General features: G+C 38.3%; 1 protein-coding gene across 3 annotated transcripts in view; it reads right to left on the bottom strand.

The window, feature by feature from the left end:
- The window catches only part of col2a1b (collagen, type II, alpha 1b), a 45,537-nt gene that overhangs the window by 4,301 nt on the left and 22,167 nt on the right, over positions 1 to 19,069 (bottom strand). For all 3 annotated transcript variants that reach the window (XM_030728530.1, XM_030728531.1, XM_030728532.1), the window contains 22 exons: positions 18,570 to 18,668; positions 17,894 to 17,947; positions 17,090 to 17,188; positions 16,731 to 16,784; positions 16,248 to 16,301; positions 15,753 to 15,806; positions 13,730 to 13,783; positions 13,350 to 13,394; positions 13,163 to 13,261; positions 10,535 to 10,642; positions 10,341 to 10,394; positions 10,039 to 10,092; positions 9,777 to 9,830; positions 9,304 to 9,357; positions 7,805 to 7,912; positions 7,346 to 7,399; positions 7,139 to 7,192; positions 6,039 to 6,200; positions 3,072 to 3,179; positions 1,361 to 1,468; positions 1,023 to 1,076; positions 514 to 621 (listed from right to left, as the gene is read on the bottom strand). In XM_030728530.1, the coding sequence (XP_030584390.1) occupies positions 514 to 621; positions 1,023 to 1,076; positions 1,361 to 1,468; positions 3,072 to 3,179; positions 6,039 to 6,200; positions 7,139 to 7,192; positions 7,346 to 7,399; positions 7,805 to 7,912; positions 9,304 to 9,357; positions 9,777 to 9,830; positions 10,039 to 10,092; positions 10,341 to 10,394; positions 10,535 to 10,642; positions 13,163 to 13,261; positions 13,350 to 13,394; positions 13,730 to 13,783; positions 15,753 to 15,806; positions 16,248 to 16,301; positions 16,731 to 16,784; positions 17,090 to 17,188; positions 17,894 to 17,947; positions 18,570 to 18,668 (1,692 nt within the window). The remainder of the gene's footprint in view (positions 1 to 513; positions 622 to 1,022; positions 1,077 to 1,360; positions 1,469 to 3,071; positions 3,180 to 6,038; positions 6,201 to 7,138; positions 7,193 to 7,345; positions 7,400 to 7,804; positions 7,913 to 9,303; positions 9,358 to 9,776; positions 9,831 to 10,038; positions 10,093 to 10,340; positions 10,395 to 10,534; positions 10,643 to 13,162; positions 13,262 to 13,349; positions 13,395 to 13,729; positions 13,784 to 15,752; positions 15,807 to 16,247; positions 16,302 to 16,730; positions 16,785 to 17,089; positions 17,189 to 17,893; positions 17,948 to 18,569; positions 18,669 to 19,069) is intronic.

Below are 19,069 nucleotides of genomic sequence, written 5' to 3'. Positions count from 1 at the left end.
GTCATTAGTAATTGTGGTATTTTTCATTAAAAAAAACAAAACAGATTAGCATTCTGTCTTCACTCAAGCATGTACAAGTCATTGTGTACCATCTGTGTACCTCCTTGTTTAGCAATATGCTTGTAAACCAAACCTGCCCGCTTATAGGTAATTAGTACTACTTAATATAAAAGGACAACCTTCTATTCTGGCATCTCATACGGTCAATATATGCCTGCATTTAGGAAGCAGACTGTGTTAAAATAGTCTACAGTTTTTAAAATCACTGAATAAATGTTATGTAAATGAGAAAAGTAAGCAGAGACATTAATTTTCTCTTAGACCACAGGTCAGTCAGGGATAAAACACTTGAGACATACTCCTCAGCACTTGCTATCAGACAATATGTTAATTTCCAGCAGAGAAAAATCCACCTTATATAAATCTCATAAGGCCAAACAAACTTTGCTCTTCAGCTGCAGCCTTTCTGGAAACATCCTATTTCATTAAGCTTGTCTTGGAGTTTGTACTCACAGGCTCTCCTCTGTCTCCCTGTTTGCCGGTGGGACCAACTGGTCCGGGAGCTCCAGGAGCGCCTGGAGCACCAGGAGCACCTGTAGGACCAGTGTTACCACGATCACCCTGGAGTGGGATAGTACAACAGTCAATGAATGACATATAAGATATAAGATGCTAGAATCAGATAGTAAAAAAAAAAACTTAAATGTACATATTTTTAATGCATTAAAACTGTGCACTACAATTGATTATTTCTGGCAACAGTGTAAGAAAAAAAAAGTGAACATGATTATACTTATTAAACATTGATGCATTTGATCATATATTACAGGATGTTTTAGTAAATTCATAAAAATCATCCCATCAAGCTTGAAAATGTCTAAATAGCAGATTTGCTTTGCTTGAATTAAGAGATGATGCTGTTGTTTTGCTGTCTTATGCCACTAATACACCAATGCTTTTAACATTTCCAAAGCATCATTAAGGGTATTAAGAATTGACTAAGACCCAGTTTTGCTTCTCACCTTAATTCCAGGGGCACCATCTCTACCAGGAGGTCCATCAGATCCAGGGTTGCCCTGTCAGATGACAGAACCCAATCAAATGTTAATAGTTTCCACCAAACAGGATGTCCTCCTACTGAATACAGATCAGCTGCATAATTAACCTTGCTCCAGTGAGACACAATATTATTATTGCATAAACACAATGCAAATGTAAACATGAAGCAAACAGTGGTGCATAGTAATGGTCTTCACCTGCCTTTTTTAACATAGAATTAAAAACAGCTCAGATCCCTCATGTAATGTGGCAGCTATCAATCTGAATCCAGACATGCTGTGTGTGTTAGTTATTCTCTGACCTCTCTGCCAAGCTCTCCAGCAGGTCCAGTTAGTCCAGGTGGTCCAACAGGTCCAGGAGGTCCACGGTCTCCTGGGCCACCAGGAGCTCCTTGTTTTCCAGGCTCACCCTGATGAGGCATGAAAAGACAGAAGAGTTTTAACTGAGTTCATTCAATTATTATTGTTATAATTATTTATTTAGTCTGATTATTTCCCCACAGAAAAGAAAATATTTGATGCATACTTTGATGAGCTTAACTTTTGCTGCAATTTAAAAAAAAAAAAAAAAAAAAAAAAGAAACAATCTAGGTCTTGCAGATATAATAATATTCTCTGTGAATGTTTAGGGAGGGTTAAATGAGCTTATACAATTCCTCCTAAACCTCCTGAAACCTGTCAAGATGGTCAGACTTTGAACTCATTATGCAGAACTGAAATTAAAGGGTACATTTTTGGTACATAATACACACGTGCATATCCTTACAGTATATATCAAAATTATAAAATCAGTCTATAAATAAGCTAGAAGAAAACAATAGAACACGACAGACACTGAATCCACAGTTCAACTGCACTTCTGTTACTAAAATCATATTCTCTGCTTGGAACATTCCTGGGTGACTTCAGCATCACTACGGTTTTCTTGGCATCCCTTTCATGCGTACAGATGAATAATTGATGCTGAGGACATGCCCACTGAGATGTAGTAAGTAGGGGACAAGCTCATGTCACGTATCTAATAGTGTGAGACGCAAGAAGGGGAGGCTTCTTGTCACATGTCATCCTGTACATCAGATAGAATCACATGGAGAGAAGCCCTCGCTCATGTGAGATTTGATTTGACTGTGACCCAATTAGGACAGCAGAATGACAGTAGAGACTGTCTGAAGGTTTTCCACATTCACTTGTACTCACAAAACCGGAAGGCGCTGTGCTCTTAAGGAATTTTCATGAATATTCATGTTACCACCCTGTTTCTGTGTGAAATGTTAAGTGGAATACAATGATTCTGAAATTTGTTGCAGGCATCAATGTGACGCAATGCATAAAAACAGAATGCAAATCATTTTGGGTAACTATAGACTGATTTTAATAAAAAAAACAGCCCAAATGTCCAAGTTCCAGCTTCACTGGGTTGGAGGTTCTTTTATGATTTTAATCTATTATATAGCTGAGTCTGCAACTAATTTGGATTTTGATTAATCAGTTGATGTCAAAATGTCAAAAAAAAAAAGTGAGTGCAAGTTTCTTTGTCTGAGCATTCAGTCAGAATTTAAAAAAGGCTCATCACAATACTCTGCCGTTTGACTCACTCCTAAACACAAAGATGTTTAAAGTACAGATGAATACACAAAAAACTAAACTAATAAATAAATAAATAAAATCACTGGGCAAGAAAACATCTTTAGTTCTCTAATTTATCTGAAGCATAGAAAATTACTTATTAAATGTAATTATTTTATTAAATGTACTTATTTTTTATGTCAACTGACTTATAAATTAATTGACACAATTTTATTACAGCTCTATTACTGTGAATTGAATAACATTTTTAGAAAACAAACAATTTAAATTTGTGGCCTCGGGATCTTGGAAATTAGGAGAGTTATATCTTTTTTTTCTGACATACAGTATAATATGTAATTTAACAGAACAAAATAATTGACAAATTAATCAATAATGAAAATTTGAATGTTTATTACTTGAGTGGGTAAATATTATGTTACTTACCGAAGGTCCAGGCAGACCTGGGAAACCTCGCTCACCACGCTGTCCAGGGAGACCAACAATACCACGCTGACCAGCCAATCCCTGAGGACCTGAAGGACCAAGGGGGCCCTGAGAGGGAATAAGTGGTAGAACAGTGTTGATATTGTTTTTTTTTTTTTTACTTACTATTATTATTATTATTATTTTGGGTAGGTATGGATTCATTTAACAGCTCATTACAAACAATTTTGATAATCAGTATCAACACACAAGAAGAGTAACAGAATAATTAAAGACATTTTACAGTTTATACGTTGAACTTATAGTTAAAGCAGTCTTTACATATGACAACTATAAACTGATTGATATACAGCATAAAAAAGTGTCACCCAAACTAAAAAGTGTACAAACAGCAAAATGAGTGAATACATAAATATAAAATAACAAACTAAACAAAATAAATAGCATGTTAGTCACCACTATAACAATATGTTACACAAAACGGTGACTGTCTTAAAATAATTGTTTGATCATTTTGAAAATACATGACTGACAGTTAAATGAGAGGACTGATCGCACTCTAAGCTTTATCCTCTTAATCTGAAGTTACAATGAGCGGCTTTTAGCTTAGATTAATATTAGAAAGCAGCTAATAAAACACTCAAACCTGTACTTTTAAAGCTCAAAAATGAACATGAAGCATAAACACTCACCAACCACTTTATAGGTACACCTATTATACAGCTTGTTGATGCAATCAGCCAATCAAGTGGCTGCAATTCAATGGATTTAGGCATGTAGACATGGTGAAGTTCAAACCAAGAATGGAGAAGAATGGATAAGGATGGTGATTTGAGTGACTTTATAAGTGCTATGGTTCTTGGGGCCAGACAGGCTGATCTGAGTATTTCAGGAAGTGCTGATCTACAAGGATTTTTCCACACAAAAATCTCCAAAGAATGGTCAGAAAAAGAGAAAATATCCAGTGAGCAGCAGTTCTCTGGTGAAAATGCTTTGTAGATGTCAGAGGTCAGAGGAGAATGGTCAGGCTGCTTTGAGCTGATAGGAAGGCAACAGTGACTAAAATAACTATTTGCTAGAACCAAGATATGCAGAAGAGCACCTCTGAACAAACATGTTGAAAAAGATGGGCTACAGCAGCAGAAGACCACACCAGATGCCACTCCTGTCAGCTAAGAATAGAAAACTGAGGCTACAGTTCACATGGACAATAGAAGAATGGAAAAATATTCCTTGGTCTGATGAGTTTTGGCTGTGAGATTTGAATGGAAGAATCAGAATGAGGTGTAAACAAGATGACAGCATGAATCCATGTTGTGTATCGATGGTTCAAACTGGTGGTGGTGGTGTAATGTGTGAGGGATATTTTCTTGGCACACTTTGAGTACCTTAGTACCAAAAGAACTGAAGAAGCCTTTCGGATGAGAGGTCTTCAAGAAACAGAAAGAAGTCCAGTCGCCCTTTTTTCAAGCTCCAGATACTAGTACCAGCTGTTTAACTGGCACAGCCTACCTGAGTATTGCTGCTGACTATGTCCATCCTTTGGTGATCTCAATTCTGTTGGCTGCTTCCAGCAGGATAATGCACCATATCACAAAGCTCAAAAGATCTCAGACTGGTTTCTTGAACCAGAATAAGTTTACTGTACTCAAATGGCCTCCACAGTCACCATATCTTAATCCAATGGAGCACCTTTGGAATGTGGAGGAATGGGAATAGATCATTTTTGTAGGGTTTTTACCTTACAATATAAAGTGCCCTGAGGTGACTGTTTGCTGTGATTTGGCGCTAAATAAATAAAATTGAATTGAACTGAATTGAATTTTGCATAACGGATGTGCCGCTGACAAAGCTGCAGCAACAGTGTGATGCTATCATGTCAATATGAGCCGAAATCCCAGAGGAATGTTTTCAGCACCTTGTTGAATCTATGCCACAAACAAATAAGGCAATTTTGAAGACAAAAAAGGGTTCCAACCCGGTACTAGCAGGGTATACCCAAGAAAGTAGCCAGTGAGTGTTCAGTTTGTTTAATACATACAGACATACAACAAAGATTAAAACTGGCAAGCTGACAAGTTATGCAGGAGACTATTTCTTGTAGGTTTTGCACTGTGATGACTTTTTTGTATTGTTTGCTGACAAATGCTCAATACAATTCAATACAATGCAATGCTGAAAGATGTAATTGTGTCCTATGATTTATCCCTTCTGTCATTTGCTACCTATGGGATTTTTAGTCCCAGCTGCAGCTGCACTTTTCAGCGTCAGTCTCTCCATCACGTCTCTGATCCACATCATCCTCACCGCCACAGCTCATTCTTCCACATGGCCTCTCCCTGAAACCATGTCCACTATAAACAACTCACTGCAAGTGACATCTGAACACACAGTTCAGCTGACAAAGAGTTTGATGTACTGATACGTGGGTCAAGACTGAAAATATGTAATCTATAGGTAGACTGGAGTCTCGCACAGCAGCTATCTTGATATTTGAGTAGGCTATCATCTATAATATAGTATGTCATTATCTTGACAGGAGTGTCACATGTTTTTAACAGTCGTGTGCACGCAACTCTGGGAGTAGGCAAAGTAAAAGCCTGGGATCCTGTCATCAGTCTGTCACTGGCCTGTGCTGCCCTGTGCTGTCAGATGTCTTGGTCTGCTATTACAGCTAGTGATGGACACTGACAGCTCTGTGCAGTAATGGAGAGTGTTTCCATTACTGATAAAATTGGCTCTTTGGGCTGACAGTGCTACACAAATGCCGACACACGTAGAAAGCAAACACATCTGATGATTTTCTAGTCCCCAAAGTAGCTCTTAAGACTGTCTAAATATGGTGCATGTGGGTGTTAATGAAACTGAAGAGGTTTCCAGCATTACATAAAAGGAGCTTCAGATGATGAACAAGCCAGTGTCTTGAGTATTTTATGAGGGAGTATGATTGAAACACGAGAAACTCACAGGAGGACCATCCTCTCCAGGGTCTCCCTTCTCTCCAGAAGCTCCAGCAGGACCGCGGAGCCCAGCATCACCCTGTCTGCCTGGAGGTCCACCATCTCCCCTCACACCCTTGGGTCCATCTTTACCAGGAGGGCCAGCTGGACCAGCAGGTCCAGGATTACCCTGAGAAGTGGGAGGAGGATGACACATATTTATACATCATTACTGAAACATATGGTCATGTCTTTTTGTTATTTTAACAATACCGTGGTGATCTCCAGTCCTCTATACAATTTCAAATAACTCACAGTGTATTTAACAGACTGTATGTTAGCAGTGTTACAGGGTTAGTCTGGCTTCTGACAATATGTTTCATTTCATTGCAGCATGTCTATAGAAAATAAAAATATAAGCAAACACCTGCAGACACACGGTGGTGGAAGTGTGTAGGTGGTGGAACAACAAAAGCAAGCACTTTTTAGGTGCAAATTACAAGGTTTCCCATCACACAGAGAAGTCAGTTGGCATTAAGAAACACATTAAGAAACACATTCTTGTATCTGTTTCACTAATTTTTCATTAATTTATCTGGCTTATAAAACACAAATGAAAAACAGCTGTTCTTCTTTGCTATACCTGGGGTAGATGTAATTATAAATAAATAAATAATGTAGAATGCATTTGGAGACATGGTTTGGGTCCCTTAGAGGAATACAGCAAACCAGTTTAAAAATTTCTCTTCGAGGATGATATGGACCCCATAAGGGGTCAATAAATGGTTTGATGAATATGAAAATATAGCTTTCACAGACTGAAAACTCATTTATATATCAATGGGAGTTTCTGGAACAATTAGATCCATCATTAAACTCCTAAATAGGGAATATTTTCCAATCCCCCAATAGAGTTCTAGCAACTTGGAGGTGCACTGAAGCACACAACCCGACAACTTACAGAAAACACTTTGTTTTTGCCTTAATTTGTCACCCACTTGTGAGCAATATTGACAATATTCTCATATGTTTAGTTTTTGGTAACATCACCACTGGTGTATTTTAAAAGCTGCACATGAAGTCAGATGGATGGAGGCAGGTCATAGGTTATAAGGAAAATGGACTTACATTGGGGCCAGGGGGTCCAACTCGGCCGGCAGCTCCAGGGAAACCTGTGGCACCCTGGCAGAGAGAGATATATTTAGACATAGAAATAAAATCTAAAAATAAGGCTTCTTGCATATGTTATTATACGACAAGAGTAAAGTAATTTAATATCGAGCCAAAAGTGAGACTCTTTAATATAGCTGAAAGTATTTTAAAAATGCCACTTACAGGAGGTCCCTGAGCACCACGAGCACCTTTAGGTCCAGAAACACCTGTGGGACCCTGAAATGATCATATTTTGTGTTACTGTCTGACATTTGAGCAGGTTGTTTCTGTCAGCTAGTTTTTTTATTCTGGCTTGAGTAGCACAAAGGCTTGCTTTAACTTTGATTTTATGTACTCCACCACGAATGTTCAACAAAGAGAGAGAGAAAAAAACAAAACACTTTTCTGCTGATTTGCGCATATGTAACAACTTCTCTTCTTGTAGGAAAAACTGTCAGTCAGTGCCTGTCTTACTGTGATATAATGTTTTTGATTAATAACAAAAACTGGGCTGCAAACATCCAGTGTTTTTGTGCAAGCCCTCATTATTTTGGGTTTAGACTATGATAGAAAATAATGAAAGGGAATCAAGTGAAAAAAATACATATATATATATATATATATATATATATTGAGACTTACTGCAGGTCCAGGGGCTCCAGATGGTCCTTGGGGTCCAGGGGCACCAGCATCTCCCTTCTGTCCGGATTCTCCTTGCTCTCCCTTGGCTCCAGGTTGACCGTCAGCACCCTGAAAGAAAAAAGACAGACGCAGTTCTTAAAATATATTAGCCAAAACAAACAAACCAAAAAAATGTATGCTTTTAAATCCCAATCAAATCAGGCCATTGACTTCATGACTCTTTTCTACACATGCTTCGGGAGCACTGCATTTCATTTATCTTATTGTGTAAATGTTGTTTGTGCCCACAGTGGCTGGTGTTACATAAACTTTAAAGCGGACCTATTACAGTTTTTAAAACATGACCATAAGTTCAAATGATGCAATCAGTGGATATATAAATAATGTTCATGTCAGCCAAAAGCTCAGGCTTTGATCTACTCTAAACACTCAGTTTTAGCCATGTTTTTTCCTCTTTTGAATCTGTATGATTTCAAAGAGAGATGACGGTCATATCCTTAATAAAGATGATCTTCTCAGGAATGTAACTCTGGCTGGCTACATGTCCCCCACCTGCATTTGAAACCTTCTGTTTTCTATGGACAGCCAATTAGAAGAAACCTGACTTAGAGGGAGCAGGCCTTAAAGGAAGACAGTAGATGAACTGAACTCGAGCTGCATCGATTATTTTGAACTGTGAATCATGCAAACCTACTCTAGTAGAGTCTAAGGATAAAAATATGGAGTAAGATATGACTTTTCATTCACCTGAATTCTTTTTCATTATTGTTCTTTTGACAGAAAATTAGCTTGGGATTGTGCCAGTATCAACAGAAAGAAATGACACGCCAATTTCAAAACTTTTAATTGCAGCTCCAAATGTGCTGTGATAACATGTTTCTGTCTGTGAGCTCTGAATCAAAAAGTATTTAGACACCTTGTAGTCTTATTCAACCTGACACAAAATCAATAATTAATCATTGTGTAAGGTAAAGGTGGAAAAAAAAAACTTGAGCTAAATTGTGTTATCACAAATAGATTGATGAAATCTATTTGGAGGGATGCAGCTTATTAAAAGACGCGTATTCCATGTCTATCTCGTGTCTTTGGGAATAACTAAATGAGTGCGTGACACAAAGACTTCTGACAGTCAACACAATAATATCCCTCCATCGATGAAACACTGAGGAAACAGAACATGTGTCAAGACAAAAAAATAGTTCAGCGAGGGCTGAAACTGAGGTAAGGCAGTCAGACATCCAAGTGTTTGGATATTCGTGATAGAAAAGCTTTGCCATGTAGATGTCTGTCACCTTGCAGCTCATTACTCTTTTTTTACTATATATAACCAAGTCCAAAATAAACAAGGTGTATCACTTACATCACTCTGGACAAGATGTTAATTAAGATTGCACTCCTGTTACTTCTATAACTTTGTTAGCAAGTCCAAGCACAACACGTCACTCAGTAGTCTGCACAGTTACAGTAAGAGAAGGTCACAGTGATATCGTTCAACTTACTGGGGGTCCAGCAAATCCAGCAGGTCCAGGAGGTCCAGTCTCACCCCTGTCACCCTGAAAGATGAAGGAACAGGGGCAAAAATAAATAAATAAAAATTCAGAGGTTAGGACAAGTGAGAGAGATGGTTGATCTGTTTTAAAGCTAGCATCTCCAATATTTCAAAATGTCTTGCTCTAAAGGGAAACTGAAAAGTGTAAAGAAATCCTCCTAAACCCAGGGGAGGGTGGAAAAGAAGAAAGAAATAAAATTTAAAGATGATAGTTTAGGTTAATGTGTTGAACTGTGACACTATAAACCAGGTGGAGGAGAAGATACTGGATACAATCTACAAGAACATACCACATCCACACATCCTAAAACTCTCTGATGCTAATACTAATGCACTGAATTTCTAATTGTATATGTTTCTATATTAAAACAATGTTATTTGACTTTTAGAATGAACAGATAGCAGCTAAACTGTGACACTCACAGGAACACCACGGACACCAGGAGCTCCAGAAGGACCAGCAGGACCAGATTCACCCTGCAGAAAAACACAGGAACAACATCAGCAACACACATCATACAGCTGGTTTGGATACACAGCAATTTATTTCTAAAACTCAAAAAAAAATTAAATTAATTGTAGAAGCCTATTTATACTATTAACAGAGTCCAAAAAGAAGGCTTGCCCAGAACAAGACATCACAATAGTTATATTAAATACATCTGATAGCAAAAAAAACACTCACCTTCTCACCATTGGGACCAGCAGGACCAGGGGGACCAATGGGACCGGTGAGACCCTGTAATGCGAAACACAAAAACAGTGTTTTTACAGTTTATAATGAATTCAACATTTTTAGATTCTAAGGTTTAGACTGCATAAAATGTTTAATGTATAATAAACTGTATATAATACATAAATATATGTCGATAAACATATACATTCTATGAACATTTTATTTCCAGGAAATAAATGAAAGTAGTTCTATCTGTATTCAGCAGCAGGTACTATAATTCATGAAAACCAAAATGAACGACAGTCACTCACTCTGGCTCCATCTTTGCCTGGAGCACCTTCAGGTCCTTTCTCTCCAACATCTCCCTGTGGGGATAAAAAAATAAATAAGAGTCTGTTCCTTGACAAGAAAATATGCATAAAACTCATGCTCAAGTAGAGAAAATTCCACAAATTCAGTGTTTATATTTTCAGTTTGTCAATGCTTGGTTCCCATCATGGCTTACTCTGTCTCCTTTGGGTCCAGGAATACCAGCACCTCCTCTCTCTCCAGGCATACCCTGCAGGCCAGGGGGTCCCTGAGCTCCTGGACCACCAGCAGGTCCAATTGCTCCCTATGATGGATCAGAAATAAAAGGAGACAACAGGACTGGGTTCAGAAATACACAGAAGGGATTTCAGCTGTTTGCTTTACCTAAGCACCTGCTACACATGCACAAAGATGCTTTGTACTTCCCGATACAGTCAAGGTCTTTTGAAAGATTTGCAAAAAGATTTGTGATCATGTTCTGTCACATTTCACATAGAGTCTGCTCAGGCTTTTCTTAATAATACAGTATGTGTCAGAAACGCAGACATGGTGCTAAGATGGTGAGAAAACATCTGCTCATTCAACAAAAGAGGCCGATGCTCATCTTTGTCTCTGCCTGTTGTCTTCAAGGTTAAAAGATGACTGAAAGAATAAAAGAGAAAATAAACTCTTCCTGACTTTTTGCATTTCTTCTTCACACAGAAGAACATGAAAAAAAAACCTAACTTCCTAAATAGTTTCTCAATTTTAATTTAAACATAAATTAAAATTAATTTCCATGCGTCTTGCTGTGATGTATGCTTTCCTTGAATTCTATATTTAAAAGGAGAAAGGGGTTTTATCATCAAGGCAAAAATATTAATTTCACACATCAAAGCCAAAATAGCGAAAACAAATGTAGACTTTGATTTTTTACATACTTCTTCAGGTCACAACAAGTCAAAATGTCAGCAGCACTGCAGTGCTTTCACTTGCAGCCCATAGATCTGTCTATCTCCAGTCATTAAACCATAACCACATGGCTAACACAACCACAATGTTATGCTGGCTGTGAATACTATAAAATAATATTCAAACTTAAAAGGGTCCGATAAACAATGCCTCTTGTACAATAAATCAGCATGTTTTTCAGAAACCTGTTTTTTTTCCACTACAGACTGTTGGTTCATCCCTCCTTCATCATCACCACCATCACACACGCCCTATAATCCTCATCCTCTAACCACTCCTGTCTGGGGATGAAAACCAAGAAACTGGGATTAAAATTTGACCAGATAACAATCCCATAGTGGGAATTGCAGCCTCGCTGAGCTCTTCCTCTGCTCACAGTGCCATTTTGGCAAATCACTGCAGTAGATGGAATTTGCTGACAGATGGTAAATGAGGGTATAGCTTGACTGGAAACACAATGAGCCGGCTGTTGAAGAAAAGTAGAAAATATATTATTTTGTTTTAAAATATTATAATTTTATGAAATAAGAAAAAAATTTGGTAAAGAATGAAAAGTAGGCAGGTGAGATGAGAGAAACTGAGACTGACATAGCTGAACTGCTGACTGACATTCAGCTGTGGGAAGTGATGGTACACCAACCAGTAATCCTCAACTTTTTTGGCTTATGACAAAACAGTGTTTACTTTTGGATCATTTCCCCCAGACCAGTTATTCAGAAGATACCCCCCCCCCCCCAAAAAAACCCCAAAAAACCCAAAAAAAAACAAAAAACAAAAACAAAAACTTTGAGGAAAAATATGAAGCATAGCTTAACAGAAATATGTTCTATATCCTCAACTGCATGTCACCAAACTTCTGTGTTCAATAGCTTCCATACAACAACATAGCTAAATGTTCCAGTGAGGGTGGATCACTTATCTTTAACCGTCATCTACAATATTCACAACAAAACTGCCCCATCACATTTTTGAGACTTTTACCCTGTCTCCCATGTTTACAGTGTCTGCATACATGATTTGTCATATGTTAACTCTGAATGTCCAAACACCAGGACAACAAAACTTTAGATATTGTGCTTTAAAACATTGGAATGAATTACCTTTCTCCTTAAAAAAAATGGTGAATCTGAGCAAATCAAAATGTTAGCAATTTTAACAGTTGTGCATAAAATTAACTTCCTTCTCAGTCTTTATTATATTCAAAGCAAAGGGTGGCGCATAAGAGAGTTGAAGCAGAGGGTGCCGGCAGGGTGCATCGGGTGGAGACAAGTGTCAGGGGTGATTTGTGACAGAAAGATACCAGCAAGAAGTTTACAAGATAGTAGTGAGACCTGCAATGATATATGGTGTGGAGATGGTGGCAGTGACAAAAAAACAAGAGGCGGAGCTGGAGGTGGCATTGAAGATGCTAAGATTTTCATTAGGAGTGACCAGGAAATACAAGATTAGAAATGTGGACATCGGAGGGATAGCTCAGGTTGAGCAGTTTGGAGACAAAGTATGAGATGCAAGGTGCACTGGAATCAAGTAAAATCAATCTAGACAAAAACCTCTAGTTGCTTCTAGCTGGGAAACTAAATGATTCATTTAAAAAAAAAAAAATTCAGTGAAGCTGAGTGAGGATTAATGTTGTGTACTTCAATTTTAGGTTGAAAATACCAACTGTACACTGAAAGACTGAGTGCACACAGCTTAGGTCACAAACACCTGGGCTAATTATTATTCAATTATACGCTCAGACTGCTGTGTTTCTACTGCCTGTGATAAGAATTCTGAAAAATATGGCCATGATAGCCAGTGGTTTGGGTGCACCTCAAGGAACGACTTTTAATAATTAAAAAAAATATGCCTTTTATATGGCTGCTGGACTCACCTTGGGTCCATCGGTTCCAGGAGTTCCAGGCAGACCTCTGGGTCCTTGCAGACCCTGAGGGCCGGCGGCTCCTCTCTCTCCAGGGAAACCACGTTCTCCCTGAATGGTTGCATGGCGACAATCAGCAGTGTGTATATTAATCAGCAGACCACAGTATAATGAAATTATATTAAGACTGTGAACTTACTCTAGGTCCAGTGGCACCAGCAGATCCAGCCTCTCCAGGAACACCCTTGAATGGTTAAAAAGAAAGAGAGGTTGTGGTTATGCTTTAAACTCCTAGCACAATTAACAATAATTAAAGCTAAATACTGCATATCAAGAATAAATATATATTTTAACAGTTCAAAAACTTGACAACATCTTAAGACTACACTTTTGCATTCACTGATATTATCTGATAACTTTGGAAAAAATAACAGCACCTAAATAGTTTAATTACCTGTGTAATTAATCTGAGTCATTACCGTGGAGTAAGTCCAGAAATGCATATCATATACTGTATTTATACATTATATTTGTATACTACAAATATTTATCTTGTTTGATCAATGAAAGTGCACAAACCTGATCTCCAGGCTTTCCTCCCTCACCAGGTGGGCCAGGAGGGCCAGGAAGACCCTGTTTACAGGAAAGAAGAAGCATTAAAGCTGAAAGCAGTGAGGATCCAAGATTTCACCTTTCTGCACTTCAGAACGTGCTGCAGTCAAATGGTTTTATTGTGGCCATTATTATATCTTCAGGACTGGAGCCTTATAAGGTTGCACGCAGGAGTTACATATCACGTCCTGTGGATTGAATTATGTTTGTCGCATATGCCACTGAGTCTCTCTGAGACTAAATTTGGGAAAGACCTGTGAATGTGTGGTCAGGGAACAACATTCTCTTTTTTTGTGGTACTGTAATAGGATGCCACTGTAACAAGTCAGGTTGTGAAATTTCTTCCCTTCTAGATATTCTATAATCTACTGTAATTAGTATTATTGCAAAGTGAAAGCATTTAGGAATCGCAGCAACTAAGCCAAGAAGTGGCAGACCACACAAAGTTACAGAGTGGGATACGGCGCATAGATCCAACCCTCCTCCATTATTAACATCAGCACAAAAACTGTGTGCTGGGAGCTTCATGACATTGGTTTCAAGGCTGAGCAGCTCCTGTAGGCATAATGTGTAGGTTGCTCATTAATTTTGTCAATATAGATGTGTTCAGGCTGGACTGTTTCCAAGCACTGAAAATGTACATTTGAGCTGCATTTTGAGCACCTCTAACCCCCCAAAAATGTGAGTCATTTGGAAGAATAAAAATAATTCCAGCAGATACAAGACTTTCGTACCACTTGGTGCTCTGGCCCTAAAATTTCTAAACAGAAACAAGCAAACCCCAACAAAAGTTCATGTACAGAAAAAGACTAGTACATTTTGTTTAGCAGATTATTGCTGAAGCATTAGAATTACTTCTAATCGGCAACATTAATCATTGATGGCAGGTAGCTAAAAGTTGCAGATTTCTAACTATATAGTAAGCGTAACTTTCATAAGCACACATTTTCTGTTTGCTGCTTACAACTCTTACACCGTGTAATTACCTCGGCCAAGGAGGTTGTTTTGGTAGTGTCCAAATGCGTGTGTGTCATTCTATCTGTAAACACGATAACTTGAAAAGTTTTGAATGAATTCTGATAAACATTTTTAGTGGGGTCATGTTAGCAATCCATTAAAACTTGTTTTCGAGGTCAACTTAATGATTTATTGGTTGAAAATTGACAGAAAGCCTTATAACTTAGAAACTATGATTCTTACAAGTGTGGTGTGTATTTCCAACATATATTATATAAAGATTTAAAATATCATGTCACACTTGACCTCTCCTTCAAGGTCAATAGATTGATCTGAAGGTCAAAGTCATAATAATGCTATACAGAGCTATTTAAAACTATGTTTCTTACTGCTGTTGTTTCCATTGGCAACATATAGGCATATAGGGAATAATATATGGGGATTCTAAATATCATGTTACTTTGGATCTCTGACCCTTTCTTCAAGGTCATTGGGTCAAACTTTCATAAAATCTCTTTTATCTGTAAAACTATTCTTCAAATTCTGCTTCCTTTGTACTGGTGTTATTTAGGAAATGATCCTGGTAGATGGGGATTCTAAATGTCACATTATAGTTTGCATTCAAATATTATGTCACATTTGACATCTGATGTCACTTTTACATTTCAGATCTGCCTTTCTTTCAAGTTGACCCCAAAATGCATTATTTTTACTGCCTCACAAACCTCTTAAAGTACGTTCAAAAAGAACAAAGAAAACAAAGGAAAATATAAAAAATACAATACTATCACTTAGTAAATACTGCCCAGAGAGTGAGCTGCCTTGGTAGAAGTGATTCAAGCCTTATTCCTGATTTTAGCACTGCTCAGTAGAAGAAAAGCAATAAATGGAACAATTGAAGTTTCTATGTGTAGCTGTACAAACAGTGATACAACTGCAAATATGCTCTCAGACACAATTAGGGAAAAGTTCCATTCATAAACTCAGACTTTACCAAACCTTTTACAGTAAAGCTTTAAGCTTACAGACTCACCTGGAAGCCTGAAGGACCAGGCTGTCCTTGCTCTCCTCTTTCTCCAGCAGGACCCTAAAAGATAACCCACAAGTCACAATCACAGTCACCTTCTATCATTTAGTAATATTTTTACAATTTGACATATGACTTTGATAGCTACAATGGTGGGAAAATATTGCAAAATCTTCTACTTCTCAGTAAACATTACAGGGATACATGATTTCTAATAGGCAAACTGTTCTCTAATTAAGCTTGTTTAGGGCGGTAAAACACAATCTTCAAAACAAGCTGAAAATCTGTGAGTCAGTGATGGTGTGATGTAATGTACAGACAATTTTGTCAAGGACCCCCCCCCCCCCCCCCCCCCCCCCCCCCCCCAGACAGAGCTATCATAGAAGCAGTCTGGGGAATGGAGATAGCAATGGCTGCTTCTAAGTGCAGACTTGGAAAAGGGACAGATAATATCAGTGTTGAAGGTATATAAAGTGGCATGGGAGAGATAGAGATACGTACAGCGGGGCCTGGGGGTCCAGCTGGGCCAGTTTCTCCATCTTTGCCAGGCAGACCCTGAAGAGAGGAAGAAAGGAGGAGGGGGAGGGGAGGTGGAGGAGAACGGTTGACAGATATCAGCACTAAAGGCAAAGGTGGTGCTTTTAACTGGGCAGACATCTGACAGATATATAACTGAGTCATAACTGAGCTTCACATGTAGAAGCTAGACTAAGAAATGACAGTAGATCACAGCAACTACTGAATGTAAAGCTCCCTGTTTAAAAACATTAATTGTAAAAATGAACCTGATTAATAGTTTGATGTTTCTGACAATATTTAGCCTAAAAACACACTTTATTATAGCATATCAGATGTTTATGTTGTTATGTACCTGATTAATTAATGCTTTATAAACACATATATTTTAAAATTAGTGTAGCTAAAGCTGTATCTAAACATCTGAGCATGCTCAATTTTAATAAATATCATAAAATGGAAACATACTCTCAGACCAGGCGCTCCGGCCAATCCTTTCTCTCCAGACTTGCCAGGTTCACCCTTATAAAAACAGTCATAAAATGCAGTGGTTAGTGGTCAGCTACTGCTGATCCCCTTCCTCTAGCACCTATTTCTAGAGGAAATGATGATGATGTGATGATGATGTGATGATGCACATCAAATGATATAAAATTACTCAGCAGCACTCCAGACATCACTGAACAGGTATATTGTGCACTTTTGAATTGTGGACTTATTTTTAGAATGAGCAAATAAATATCCTACAGTATTTGGGCCTAAAATGAAGGCAAAGCATTATTGTCATACAGAAGGTACTTTCTTAAAAATACATCACAACTACTTACAGTTGCTCCCTTGGGTCCAGGGAATCCCATGACTCCAGGCTGTCCTCGGGCTCCCTGTGGGCCGGGGGGTCCTGGACGACCATCCTCACCAGGTGCTCCCTGGTTAAGTAAAGTCAAGTCAAACTGTAAATAACTGCCATATGTCTGATGTACATAGAAATTATAGCTGTAATTACAAAATCTAATTAATATACAGTAAACGTAATGACATATTGTGAAGAGAGGATTTTGACAGTGTAGGGGAGAGGAGTAATTCCTCAGACCATCTGGTCATAATTGGGCCTAAAGTTTTGGAGTGGGGGCAAACAGAGAAATGCATTATTTGACTGAGAATATGGAAAAGCCAATTTCATGATCCCAGTAAATAAATAAAATGTGGTCCAAAAATTCTGGTCCAAACACAGTTCATAGAGTTTACATATATACTGTCACATGTTCTTTACCATTAACAAAGTGTATAGAAATAAGGATTAAGTATTATGATTAAAAATAGGGAGACTGCCTAGAAAATGGAACAAAACGCCTAACCCCTGAATTCATTGTTAGTGTTGAAGCAAGCTACAGTATAAGGCTGGTGGATAATGGGCGGATAAAACTCCTACAATTCAATTTGATGAAACCACTCATGAGTCATTATGTGATGAGAGCACATTGTGTAAAATTACAAGTCTCTCTCTGATAGTAAAAATAACACACGGCTTTAATACAGCATCAGGATGCGCACTGTGTAGTTATTTCTATTCATTTACAAATAAACAACAGCAATTAAATTATTGCTGTTACAACAGGAAAATGTGAACGTACAGAAGGTCCAACTTTGCCTTGCGGTCCAGCATCCCCGGGGCGTCCAGTCAGACCCTATCAGAGAAGGGAAAGAGAATCGCAGGCTAAATCTGGATGAGTCATCAGGCATCTCTTTGCAGACGTATGCTAAAGAAAGGTGGGATTACAGAACATATGGCACAATGTGAAACTGATTTTACACCTCTGATGAGCCCCCTGTGCAGGAAGCAACACCTGGTGATGGAAATGACTAAGAACGGAAACACGAATGAGAGCACATTGCTCACATGCTTCATTTACTCCATTTTCAAATTTCATGTTGGTGACTGCTCACAAACAATGACAATCTAGTGCTGCAGCTTAAATATTTTGCAAAAGGAAGTACAAATGCTATCTATCTATCTATCTATCTATCTATCTATCTATCTATCTATCTATCTATCTATCTATCTATCTATCTATCTATCTATCTATCTATCTATCTATCTATCTATCTATCTATCTATCTATCTATCTATCTATCTATCTATCTATCTATCTATCTGTCTATCTATCTGTCTATACCCTTCAGTTACGTTGTGAACTTTCCTTAATAGTTGGTGAAATTTAGTTTTACTAATGATCTTAATGATTAAAGCTAGTGTCTGCAGGCCATCAGCATCCAGGCGTGATAATGCATTTTACAGGAAGGACTTACTCTGGCACCGGGCAGACCAGACTCTCCGGGACGGCCGGGGTCACCACTGGCACCCTTGGGACCACTGGCTCCAGGGGGTCCACGCTCACCGGGGGCTCCCTGTGTTATGAGAAAGAGTGCAAAGTACAAGTCAGTCAGTCAAACACAGAGGATGTGACAAATCTCAAACCCCAGAGGAAATGAGTTTCCCTTTTATTAGGCTAAATGAATTTCATTGACCAGCAAGAGATGAGAAGATTTAAGATCAGACAAATTAATTGTGATATAAATTAAACTGTCTGTGGAAAGATAACGTTTAACGAGATGGCAGCTTTGGTGATATGGGACATGTAGGTCAGTTGTGCATGATGGGTTTGTGAGCTATGCTGCCATCTTGTGGGAGGTTGCATGTGCCACTGCTATCTCTATAAGCACCAGGTGAAATCTAGGGGAAATCAGAGCGCTGACAAATTTCACTCTTTGCCCTTCAAAGAAAATACAATTTTTTATTGTGACCTTCA

Source organism: Archocentrus centrarchus, chromosome 5 (genome assembly GCF_007364275.1).
Source record: "Archocentrus centrarchus isolate MPI-CPG fArcCen1 chromosome 5, fArcCen1, whole genome shotgun sequence".
NCBI lineage: Eukaryota > Metazoa > Chordata > Actinopteri > Cichliformes > Cichlidae > Archocentrus > Archocentrus centrarchus.
Note: the sequence above shows the minus strand (reverse complement) of the source record. Positions and strands in the feature narration are given on the sequence as shown.